The sequence below is a fragment of the Plasmodium chabaudi genome, assembly GCF_900002335.3.
Source record: "Plasmodium chabaudi chabaudi strain AS genome assembly, chromosome: 11".
NCBI lineage: Eukaryota > Apicomplexa > Aconoidasida > Haemosporida > Plasmodiidae > Plasmodium > Plasmodium chabaudi.
In genome coordinates, this window is record NC_030111.2 from 1,464,953 (window position 1) to 1,477,774 (window position 12,822).

Below are 12,822 nucleotides of genomic sequence, written 5' to 3' on the forward strand. Positions count from 1 at the left end.
TTTAATATCTATTTTTGTTCCTTTTTCAATGTTTTTTTATATACGGTAATAAAGTTTTCATGTTTTTCATACCACTTACAATGTAACAAAATAATATATAACAATAAAAATTAAAAATAAAAAACACAAAATAAAAATATCTTGAGATTATACATAATTAATGAGGGCTCATTTATAATAAGGAACCAATTTTGAGAAGGCATAATTAGTAATTGCTTATATGTTCAGGCAAAAATAAAAATATTATATATGTATATAGATCAAGAGCAGGAGCATATATAATTCACCCCCTCCATTGTAATTGGTGGGCTTAATCGCAATGTCAAAGTGATAAAAATAAATAAAATGAAGACCTGTAAAAATAATACAAACTTTTTTTGGTGTAATTTAAAAAATAAATTACGATTGGATGGACGGAATTTTGATGACTCACGAAATATATCGATATATTTTTTGGGGGAATATGGAAATGTTGAAGTGTCTATTGGAAATACAAAAGTGGTATGTAAAATAACAAGTGAAATAGTTAAGCCATATGATAAAAAACCTAATGAAGGAATAATAAAAATAAATTTAGATATAGAAAGTTTTAGTGCATTTAATGATATATCAAAAATAACAGATGAATGTTTAGAAATAAAAAATTTAATTGAAAGAATATTTAAAGCTAGTAATATTTTAAATTTTGAATCTCTTTGTATAATACCATATAAAAAAGTATGGTGTTTATTAATTAATATTACAGTAATAGAAAATGATGGAAATTTATATGATTCCTGTTATTTATCAGCATATAGTGCTTTGGTACATTTTAGAAATAATAGTGTTAATATTGATAATGCAGGAAATGTAATTATAGATGAAGAAGAAGTTAATTATTCATCTTTATCTGTACATAATTCTCCAATTTTAACAACCTTTGCATATTTCAATTTTGAAGAAATTTGTCTAATTGACCCATCATCATATGAAGAAGAATTTATGTCATCAAAATTATCTATTGCTATTAATAAAAATGGTAACCTAATAAGTATATTAAAACCTGGTGGGTTACCAATTTCTTATGATAAAATTTTACACGGTATTGAATTAGCCAAAAAAAGAGTTAAATCTATTTTAAAAATATTGGAGGATGCATTAAAAGAGGATAATGATTTGAGAAATAATTTAAAAAAAAAAAATCTACATATAAAATATTCTAGTAATCCTGTCCATATAAAATATGATGGGGACGATATTGTAGAAAAATCATTAGATGTTACAATTAATCAAACAGTAATCAATAATCTAAACATTGATAAAATTGTGAAAAAATATGAACAGTACATGCTTTCGAATCCAGACAATTTTACTAATGAAGAAACTAAATTTATGAGTGATGACTCGATACATAATAAGCAATATGCTATCGATCAAGAATTGAGGAGAATAAAAGAAGAAAATATAATAAAGAATGAAAATTATTTTCATCGAATTCCAAATTATAACACCAATTTAAATCCCCATACCAATGAAGATGATGATGATGATCAAAATATAAATAATACAAAAATAAAGAGACAAGAATTTGAAGATAATAAATTAAATCTACATACTATGAAAATGGTGAAATCAAATAAGGCTGCAAATAGTGAAGAAATAAAATTCTCAAGTGCAATATCTCAAGGTATGCAAAATAAAGATTCCCATAATATTTTAATGGACAATAAAGTCTTAAATAAAAATTTTGAGGATGATAAAAAAAACATAAAAATTAAAGAACAAAGTAAAATATCAAATTATGAAAGTGACGAATCGTCTGATATAGACTTTTCTGTTGCAATAAGCCAAAAATTAAAGAAGCAGACCCCCAAAAAAAAATGAAAATTATCCGCATTTTTCATTTGGAAAGGGCAACAAAAATGTATATAACAATATATATTTTATGGTTCTTTTTCACAATTCATACTTTATACATTCATTTATGGCGAGTAGCTAGCTTTTTTGTGCTATAATCATCACATGGTTTCATTGTATTTGTATTATTTAATTTTTCAATCATATGCTTCATTTTTTATAATTTATTTTTTTTTATGTTAATAAAAAAGCAACTATTAATAAAAGATAAAACCACAAATAATTCCTTTTTTAAAATGCGATTTAAGCATAACTAATAATAGGCATGCACACATTTTTTTTTAACAATTTGGTTATTATTTTTTTCTTCGTTCATATTCGTTCATATATATATCCACCTGTTTTATTTACAGAGTGACCCATTTTCACAAATGGCAATACTAATAAAAAATATTTTTTTCTATGAAAATAAACAAGGTTTAAAAAGTAAAGAGATATATATTGGAATAAAAAAAATGTTTCCATAAAATAATGCTTTGAAATAGTATGTAAAATTATTCTCAACCATATCACACAAATTTGGAGAAATAAAGTCCCTTTACATGTATAGGAATAGTATAATAAATAAAAAAAATAGAGAGAAAAATAACAATAGAAAAAATACGTATACATATGATTCACCATTTTATAAGCAGTGATAATAGCAGAACAAACATAATACGATGAATAATGTATATTGGGAGAAAGTATTATTCATTTTGAAATAATATATATATGAAAAAAAAAGTTAAGTAAAAGATTAAAACTGATGAAGAAATATGGATTAAAATGGGTATATTTTTTTATTTCTTTCATTGTTTTTATTTCAATTAGTATTAAGTGTAAACATGTTAATTTAAATTCGATAAACAATAAATTTCCTACATATAAAGGCGCTATTTGTGGGGGTAATGAGTTTAGACTGCGCATGAAAAATGATGAACATAGAGAAAACTCAGGTTTGGCTAGCTTTATGAGTAAAAAAGAACATTGTAAAATAAATGGGAAAAAAAAGATACAAGAAATATTAAGAAGAAAACCTATTTTGATGTACCTTATAAAAAAAGGAACACACAACAGGTTGATCAAAAATGTTGAAAAAAAAGTTACAAAAATAATTTTATTTACAACAAATTTTAACGAACAAAATGAAAATATTCATGACATAGTAAATAAAAAAGGATTTTCAAGTGAACCAAATGATAAGGAAAGCTTGACATATAGTATGGGTAAGGATCAAGAGAGTGGGGAAAACCATACTTCATTATATAATAACAATATCAATAAAGAAGACGATGTGACATATAAATATGTTGAAGAAATGGAATCTAAAAAAATAAATATCAATGGTGTTGAGATAAATTATAAAATATATAATTTAGAAGAGGGTATATATTTAGTAGATAATGAAAATTATGAAAAGGTAAAAAGTTTATGGAATAAAGATGAGTTAAAAAAAGCAAAAGAAAATTTTGAAAGCAGTTTTGATATAAAAAAACAAGGTATCAAAGATGAAGATTGGATTATGCTACCATTAGATTATGATGAAAACAAAAATATAAAATTAGTGAAAGCAGATTTTGATAATCCATCATATGATTATATATTGACATATTATGATAAGGAAAGAAATTATTATTGGGAATATAAAAGAAGAAATTATTATAAAATGTTTAGAAATACTAGTGATGAAATACCATCCTATAAGTCTGAATTGGAAGAAGATAAAAGATTTTATAGTAAAGAAATAATTATACCCAAAAAGACATTAGATAATAAAATATTTAGACAACCTATGTTAAGTGATATGTTAACACGTGGTTATAGCAAAGAACCTATTGGATTAGAATCCTGGAGATATGTAAAATATCCATATGGAAATTTAATAAAACCTCAAAAATATAGTCAATTATATTGTATTAAAAAAAATGGTAAGGATAAACCAGATATGAGATATCATTATTTAGGTAATAGTAATATAGCTGTTTCAGAAATTTGTTTAGGGACTATGAATTTTGGAAATTATGTTGATGAAAAATTAGCACATGAATTATTTAATTATGCTTATGAAGAATTTCAAGTTAATTTTTTTGATACTGCTGAAATATATCCTTTACCTGTTAAAGAAAATTATTTTGGATTATCAGAAAAAATATTAGGAAATTGGATTGAATCTAAGGGTAAAGCAAATAGACACAAATTTGTTATAGCAACAAAAATATGTGGTAGGACTGATAAAATTCCATGGGCAAAAAAATACAAGACAAATACAGAAAACTCTCAAAAAATCATGGACCCACAAAATGATAATTATCAATCTATATCAAACAAAAATAAACCATATGAACAGAAAGAAATGACACCACTTGATAAATTAGAAGAACTAAAAAAAAAAGAAAAATTGTATTTTAAAAATGATAAAGAAGAGTTAGAAAAATTAAAAATATATGAAAAAAAAAAATTGGATGAGGAAAGAAATAATAATACTATAACATTAAGTAAGGAAAATATAATATCTAGTGTAGATAATAGTTTGAAAAGACTTAAAACAAATTATATAGATTTATTACAGTTGCATTGGCCTGATAGATATTATCCAAATCAATCATCAGGTGATTATAGTGATGTATTATATGATTATACAAAATATTATGATGATTTTGTTCCATTTGTTGAACAATTAGAAGCATTAGATGAGCTAAAAAAAAAAGGAAAAATAAGAGAATGGGGATTAAGTAATGAAACACCATTTGGGGTTTTAAAATTTTATGAACTTTGTAAACATTTACATATATCTCCTCCTGTATCTGTACAATTAGAATATAATTTATTATGTCGTAACAATCTTGAAAAAGGATTTCCAGAAATATGTAGACCACAAAATACAAATATTTCTTTATTAGCATATTCTCCATTATGTGCTGGTATATTAACAGGAAAATATCTTGAATATACAGATTATACAACAAAAGGAAGAATGTTACATTTTCCATCTTATATGAAAAGGCTAAGAGGATCTATAGCAACATATATAATAAGAGAACTATATTATTTAAGTCAAAAATATTATTTTCCAAATTTAACAGTTGCAGCATTAAAATGGGTATATACTAGACCTTTTATTACATCTACTATTATTGGTGTTTCCGATTTTTTACAGTTAAGAGAAAACTTATATTCATTAACACAAAATGTTCTTTTTACGGACAAACTAGAGCGAGAAATAAATGCACTACACTGGAAATTTAGAGACCCAGTTCGAATTATCCAATAAGGCAACCTTTATAAGTTTCTACTACAGCACAGAAGGAGTAATTTCCCACTTAGGATGAGCCAGCATCGAGTTATAAAAAATAAAGGCTTTATATAAAACTATGATTTATATCGAAAAAAATATATGATTTTTTTAAAAATAGTTTATAATTTTAAGATAAAATAGTGTAACAAAAAATAGAAAGAAAAATAAAAAATTTTCATAATTGTAATGATAGTAAGAATTAATTAAAAAGTTATAAAAAAATATCGGGGGTAAAAAAGTTAATATACATCCATATATTCAGAGCATATGCACATTAAACCACGAGTCTATATGTGACATATCTTCCTGCAGTTTCACTTGGCCTAATTATTTTGACAACCTAATTTTTAAAGAAGTGTAAAAGTAAAAAAAATAATTGTTAATATTAAAAATGTAAATTTTATACATTAAATATGGGAAATATTTCATATTATCCAGAAAAAAGAAAAATGCATATTATTGTAGTATTTTTTCTATTATTTTTTTGTACTTGTCCCTTTGATAATCCGAAATATCGACAAACAGGATCAACATCTTGAATTCTGGGAAGTTTATTTTCTTTAATCTAAAAATATAAAATATATTAACAGTCAGAATTTTTTGCTATAAACGACATTTTTATTATTAACATGTCATGCAAATTTGTATTACCTTGTATCTTTGTAGCAAATTTCGTTTTTCATCGCTTGTTAGAGGAATATGTTTTGGAACTAGTTCGTGCTTTGTTATGTTAACCTGGTATTAGAAAGGGAGATAAATGGAGAGAAAAAAATGAGAACGCCATAACAAGAACAATGATATAAATGCATAAAATTTGTTTCCAATTTTTCATATCAAAATTATATTAATTGATTAACGATATCATTTAAATCGTCTGGTTATTATTAATTTGATTTACCAATAATTCGGTGTCCAAAAAATTTTCGATGATATGTCTTGGGGCGGCTTCCTTGATTGCCTATATAAATGGAATGACAAAATATAATTAAATAGTAAAGTTAATAAAATAATTTCTCATAATTGAAAAAAAATAAAATACTAAACGATGGAAATAATAAATTCTTACATCTTTAGCAAAAGGTGTTAAAGTATTTTGTGTTACAAGAATTGCTCTTTGTATTGATTTTTCATCCATTTTTTCAGTTAATCTATAGTTTTTCATAAAAAAAAAAAACGTAAATATATATGCTCGTGTTCATACATATTTTTAATTTTACATGGTATTTGGACATGCACGTATTGATGTGCACGTTTTTTTTTTTTTTTTAATTTTTTATTTTTTTGTTATACTCTCTTAAAGGTTTAACTCCAGTTTTTTTAACTTCATCAACAAAATAAACAATTATTTTATTACTTGCATCATTTTTGTGACTTGTGATTATAGTCATTCTTGACCGTCTATGGAAAAAAAAATATAATATTTATTTTGAATAAATATATTGTACTATGTAAGACTGTTGATAAAAAAAAATAAATAAGGGAATGTTAATATAGATATAATAATATTACAATTTTTCATTTTCTTCAAATAATTCTTTAAAGGCAGCAAAATTTTCGAGTTTTTCTCTGGCTGTTATTATATATCCTCTATCTTCAAGCATTTCACAACATGTTTTTCGGCATTTATAAAACCGAGTAACTGGATCTTCCATTTTGTTTTTATATACTAGTTTGGCTTGCTAAGCTATTACAAAATTTGTCATATAAATATAGCAATCTAGTATTTTTTAAGATATTTCAATTGTTTTGGTTCATTCATTTATTAATATTTTACTATAATGGTTATATCAGATTTTGTAAATAATACAAAAAAAATTCAACTTGTGTAATAGTGATAATGTAGTATTATATTCCTTGAATCAATATAAGTATATTCTTTTTTCTTTCCCTTTTTTATATATTCATTTATATAAGCTAATTTATATATATACAAAGAATTTAAGTACGTTTGTATGTTATTATAAAAAAATATATGATATGTTCTACCCCCTCTGTCGTTTTGATCGCTTTTTGTATTTTTTGGGGTTGTTATTTTAGTATTTATTTTTATACATTCTGTAGTTAAAAAAATATTTTATTAATTTTTTTTCAAAAAAAAGTAGTTAAATGAAGAAATATAAAATAAATCAAATAAAAAAAAAATAATAAAATATACAAAAAAGGAAAATAAAACAATAATAAATTGGGAAAGGTATAATATGCATATATATATCATTATATTATGTATATGCCATATAGGATGTGCATAGTAAACTATAAACATATATTATTGTAATTTAGCAAAATAAAAGGTATGCCTTTATTTTGTTAGTTGAATTGTAATCATTTGCCCACATGCCAATAAATAATTTATTTAAAAAATTGTAATATTAAAATAAAAAAAATATATATATTAAAAAATATTCTTTGTGACCATTTCGTTATGCTTAATATTAATTTGAGAATATTTAATTTTTTTATGATGCTTTGATTTGTTCTTGTTAAAGAATTTTATAATGATTTTTACCAGCCAATCAGATTTTTATCAATAATATTCATAATCATATCAATCCCTAATTTTGAATAATTTAAACAATGAATATATCTCAATTGCCCATTTCCATAGGATTGAAAAATATGTTTATAAGTAATTTCGATGTCATCTAAAGTTTCTAAACAGTCTGATGAAAAGGATGGACAAATTATATCAACTATGTCACATCCTTCTGTAGACAATTTTTTTAAAACATCTTCTATACAAGGTTGAATCCATCTTTGTCCTTTTATTCTTGATTGAAAAACTAATGTATACTCTTCTTTTTTAAGATTTAATTTTTTAATTAATATATTTGTACTTTCAATACAAAAAAACGGATATAAATCTCCATCTTGTACATATTTAACTGGCAATGAATGATAAGAAATTATTAATTTTTTCCCTTTCCCATTTTTTTCCCAAAATTTTTCAATATTTTCTTTTATGCTATCTATATATTTTTCATTAAAGCAATAACCAGATAAAAATCTTAATTCCGGAATATTTTGCCACCCTTTTAAATGGTCAGATATACAATCCAAAGTGGATGCAACGGTGCATTCTGCTGATTGGGGGTATAGTGGGATAACTAATAGCTTATTTATGTTTGCCATTTTTAAAATATTTAAACCTTCTTTTATTGATTGCTCCCCGTATCTCATCCCATAACTTATTTCGACCTTGTCATTGTATCTGAACAAGTGTATTATCATAAAAAAGGGTTAAGAAAATAAGAAGGAAAATAATTAAATTATGAACTCATGTAACTATATTGTGCATGTTCATGCCCCTATTTTAGGGTCCTCGTATGAGATTAATGCATATGAAATGTATCGAAACATTTTATTGTTCGCTTATAATTTTTATAAATGATTACTTCTCAAATAGCCGTTTTTTCAAAGCCAAATATTGATTGTGTGTGTTAACACATAATGGTGACCCTTTGTCTGTCCATATGTTTTTATATTTTAGAGCCGATTTTCCTGCATTTAACGAAGAAATGTTCATATGTGAATGTGTAAGTATTCCATTTTTTGTGTTGCTTCGATATGGGTACATAGTACTTTATATTTTATCTTATTTGTTTGCTTTCTTACGGCTCCTGAATGGCAAGACATAGCTGTACAGAATTGGCAGCCATATAAAACGATTGGCTTTGATAACTCGAGGATCTCTCAGAAATTCTGAAAGGTGGACAAGGAATTAAGAATAAAAAGAAAAAAATATAAATTTAGCAGTGTCACACACTAATATTATGTGTGCATATATATATGGTTAGACTATTTTTTTATGAATAATAAGGTAAATATGAAAGAGACATGTATTATATTTATTTCTCATGCAGATTTTTACGCGACAAATATTTATATAGAGACCAAAAAGTTGGTTTAGCAGGACTTCCTAAATTTGTTATAAGTATCCCAATTTTGTTATGGCGAATATTTTTTATTTTATCTTTTTGTATGCTTAAATTGTTACATTTTAAGAAATCATCTATATCCATTATTAAATATAAAAGTATATCAAACTAGAGATACTGATACAACTCAACAAATATGTGTAATATATACGATTTTTAGATAACACAAACAAACGACAAAACAAATATGTGGAATAACATATCAAATATACTAATTAGCAAACAAACAAACAGCTAAACAAATAAAAAATATACATAATAAAAAATTCAAATAAATAAAGTACCCATATTAATAATAATTAAAATAATGTCAAGTGGAAAAATAGGGGGGTAGGCGATAAAAAAAAAATTGAAAACGGTTGCTCATATGCTAGGAAAGCCACAATAAAAAATTTAAATAATGCTACGAAAAAAAAAAAAAAAAAAAAAAAAAAAAAATACAAAACAAATAAAAATTAACAAAGATTAATAATATTATAGAAAAGTAAAACGTGATGAAATAAGAGAGGAAATATTTTCGATGAAGATACCTCAATAAATATACCTTTTTCTCAAAAGATGTGGGAAAACAATAGCAGATTGTTATGAATAATACGAAATAAATACGTCGGCAAATAAGAGAAACAAAAGTAGAGAAGTATATATGGGGGATTGAAAGTGAATATAATTTAAATAAAAAATATAAACCAAGCCAAATGAAAATAAGTTTATCATTTAATAAAAAAAAAACGGACGAAAACGAAAGAAAGGAGTCCAAACGAGAACAAAAAGGTGACGATAATTTTCAAGACAATGAAAGAAATAAAATAAAAGATGTTTTCCATTCTTCAAGTGATGAAGAAAGTTTTGATTTTGAAAATAATCATAATAAAAAAATAGCTGAAAAAAAAAAAAAAGAAATTGAAAATGAAATAAAGGAATATATTTATGAGTATGAAAATGTTTCAGTTCAGGAAGATAAAAATGAAAAGGACACAAAAAGCAGAGAAAAACCAAAAAAGGGAATACAATATTTAGGATACAAAGGCGAGGAATTAACAAAATATCATAATGAAAATAAAAATCACTACAGTAGTAACAAGGATGAATATAAAACCTATGGACCATCTAAAGAAATTGATAGTGATATTAAAAAAAAAACATATGTGCCATCTAAAGAAATTGATAGTGATGTTAAAAAAAAAACATATGGACCAGATTTTAAAAAAACGAATACAAGCTCTTATAAAGATTATAAGAAAGAACAAAATTATGATAAAAAAAAAAATAAAAAAAATGATGATGATTTAAATATAGATGAAATTTTTGCAAAAAAGGAAAATAACAATAGTAATAATAAATCTAAATATATGGACGCTTTGATTAATAGTTCAAAAAGAAGAATGATGGAAAAAGAAATATTAATACAAAAGAAACTTAAAATAGATACAGAAAAAGATAAAGTTTTTGTTACTAATGCATATAAAAAAAAGATGGCAGAACGTCAGCTAATTAAACAAGACATTGAAGAAGAAAATGACCATGCAAAATCGAGTAACCAAACAAGTTTGAATTTTAATTTATTCTTAAAAAATATTAATGCTCCTTCAAATTATAATAGAAATAATAGACTTTATAATGAAAATCAAAATTTGGATGATTTTTAATATTTAAAAATTATTTATTTTTATTGTTAACTATTTATGTTTTAAAAAATGTAAACAAACAAGTGTGCAAAAAAAATTAAAGCTTAAATGAATTAGGAACAAAATAAGTGCCATAACAAAATGTTCATGCACTTGTTGGAAATGTGAGAAATTCAACTTGGCTTGTTACCCATGAAGGGATGAAAAAAAATTTTGAAAAAAATTGCAAGTTGCTACTCTTTGTTTTCCTTGTATAAAATTTTGACGAGGATGTAATTTTTCCATGGCCCTATCCTATATCCTAGGGGTTGGATACGAACAACATCTCCGACTTTTGCTTCGCTTTTTTCATCATGCACCCATATTTTTTTTGTATATCTAAATGTTTTTTTATACCGAACAACGTACATATATCTGAAAAGGTTGACAATGAAAATGGGGTGTATATATGCACAAAATGAATCGTGCTTATTTTCTCTGCACTGTTTAACATTTTTTGAGTTTCGTTTTATTAATTTTTTTAATTTTCTTTTTTATTTCTTACCGATCACAAGCCACTCTTATGCTTTTGGGGTGCTTATCGTTTATTACATAACCAATCATTTCATTGTTAGCCAGATTGTTTTTAACAACTTGAAACGGTAAAAAAAATGTGTAGTAAATAAATGTGCAATAAGTAAATGCGTAATAAATATGTATACGTATGTATAAATGGGATGAATGAATATGACTTACATGTCCTGAGATATCCAGCCGTTGCGCGTTGCCAAGCTTTGTAATGCCAATAAAGAGACGTAGCACTTAATCTGATCATACTGGTTTCATTATTACATTTTTTGTCTTAAATTGTTCGCAAAAATAATAGCAATCAATAGTAGTATATACTTAAACGTACTTAATGTTACATACACATGCAGGTGTAAGCGTGGCAAAACTGTATTTGTAGAAAACGAATTGTGTTTATATTAGTAGTCTTAATAGTAGATTGAATTCTTAAAATTATGTACAGGCCTAACTATATATATTATGCATAGTGGTAGTGGCAACTTTGCAATTTAAATGATATTTTTTAATAAAAAAACGGATTAATAATAAAGTATATTATTTTTAATGTGTGTCAATTTGTGATTCACATATTAATAAGTATAAAAATGATTAAATGTTAAATATTTTATTTTTTTTTCAAACCTATTCTCTATCTAAACAATTCAACATTTTGGAAAATATGCTGAACATGCATAGAGAGAAAAAAGGAAAAGTATTATACCCACTAAGACGTTTTGTAATTATTTAAAAAATTTATTAATTAAATAATCTATATATAGTAATATATAATAAGCCAATTTTTATGTTAAAAAAAAAACATACATTTATATAGTTCGAAATTTATCATATATGAAATTTTTTTTTTTTTTCAAGTACAAATATTTATGTGCATAAAATTTGGCTATAATGAAAATAAAATATGTACTATAAGGGGCAATTTAGTATACCATTTTTTAATATTTAAAATGTTATGTTATATAAATATTTTTTATTTTATATAAAACCTGTTTATATGCATGTAAATATATTTTAAATTTTGTTTTATAATCAGTTTATTAGCTTTATTTACAGTTAATTTAAAGGCATATCAAACATTAATAATAATTCAGATTTTCCTCATATATTTATTATAAACAAATAAAAGTTACAAAAGCAAAAATGTTTTACCCTGGCATGTTTCGAGAAAAACCCAAGGAGATTATTTCAGATAAATGGAAAATTATTTTAAGAGTTTCAGGATTTCTGGCCTCATGCTATTTAATATGCTTTCATGGAGAATTATTTGACATACCGGAAAATAATAAGCTATCATAATTGGTTATGAAAATGAAGTACGAGAGAATGGAGTAGTGCTGCCCATTTCTCATAATCCATTTTAGGATAATTTTGTGGGCGTTGGAAAAGGATAATGCTGACACGTGTATATATTTCAATGTCGGCATATCATTTTGTATTTTTTTTTTCACCTTTCGTTTATATTTATTATGTTTTCCAATTTTTTTACTTATTTGGTTGTTTTATTTTTATACCCGAAAACACGAAA

General features: G+C 24.4%; 7 protein-coding genes across 7 annotated transcripts; 4 read left to right on the forward strand and 3 right to left on the reverse strand.

Annotated features, from left to right (window-relative positions):
* Positions 1-345: 345 nt before the first annotated feature.
* Positions 346-1,863, forward strand: PCHAS_1139900 (exosome complex component RRP45, putative; the record flags this gene model as incomplete). The annotated part of the gene is made up of 1 exon (XM_738661.2): positions 346-1,863. One exon carries the CDS (start codon positions 346-348, stop codon positions 1,861-1,863), a length of 1,518 nt encoding a protein of 505 aa, XP_743754.2.
* A 781-nt stretch (positions 1,864-2,644) lies between these two features.
* Positions 2,645-5,149, forward strand: PCHAS_1140000 (aldehyde reductase, putative; the record flags this gene model as incomplete). Its single annotated transcript, XM_734901.2, has 1 exon — positions 2,645-5,149. One exon carries the CDS (start codon positions 2,645-2,647, stop codon positions 5,147-5,149), a length of 2,505 nt encoding a protein of 834 aa, XP_739994.2.
* A 298-nt stretch (positions 5,150-5,447) lies between these two features.
* PCHAS_1140100 (DNA-directed RNA polymerases I, II, and III subunit RPABC1, putative) lies at positions 5,448-6,825 on the reverse strand (the record flags this gene model as incomplete). The annotated part of the gene is made up of 7 exons (XM_016798710.1): positions 5,448-5,513; positions 5,664-5,738; positions 5,825-5,908; positions 6,072-6,131; positions 6,240-6,321; positions 6,464-6,571; positions 6,683-6,825. The coding sequence occupies 7 exons, from the start codon at positions 6,823-6,825 to the stop codon at positions 5,448-5,450; spliced, it is 618 nt and encodes a 205-aa protein (XP_016654085.1).
* An 850-nt stretch (positions 6,826-7,675) lies between these two features.
* Positions 7,676-9,192, reverse strand: PCHAS_1140200 (ferrochelatase, putative; the record flags this gene model as incomplete). The annotated part of the gene is made up of 4 exons (XM_016798711.1): positions 7,676-8,381; positions 8,566-8,671; positions 8,786-8,872; positions 9,042-9,192. The coding sequence occupies 4 exons, from the start codon at positions 9,190-9,192 to the stop codon at positions 7,676-7,678; spliced, it is 1,050 nt and encodes a 349-aa protein (XP_016654086.1).
* Positions 9,193-9,803: 611 nt separating this feature from the next.
* PCHAS_1140300 (conserved Plasmodium protein, unknown function) lies at positions 9,804-10,754 on the forward strand (the record flags this gene model as incomplete). The annotated part of the gene is made up of 1 exon (XM_737346.2): positions 9,804-10,754. The coding sequence occupies one exon, from the start codon at positions 9,804-9,806 to the stop codon at positions 10,752-10,754; it is 951 nt and encodes a 316-aa protein (XP_742439.2).
* A 212-nt stretch (positions 10,755-10,966) lies between these two features.
* Positions 10,967-11,547, reverse strand: PCHAS_1140400 (ribosomal protein S17, putative; the record flags this gene model as incomplete). The annotated part of the gene is made up of 3 exons (XM_737345.1): positions 10,967-11,147; positions 11,278-11,365; positions 11,469-11,547. The coding sequence occupies 3 exons, from the start codon at positions 11,545-11,547 to the stop codon at positions 10,967-10,969; spliced, it is 348 nt and encodes a 115-aa protein (XP_742438.1).
* An 890-nt stretch (positions 11,548-12,437) lies between these two features.
* PCHAS_1140500 (conserved protein, unknown function) lies at positions 12,438-12,593 on the forward strand (the record flags this gene model as incomplete). Its single annotated transcript, XM_016798712.1, has 1 exon — positions 12,438-12,593. One exon carries the CDS (start codon positions 12,438-12,440, stop codon positions 12,591-12,593), a length of 156 nt encoding a protein of 51 aa, XP_016654087.1.
* Positions 12,594-12,822: the final 229 nt, after the last annotated feature.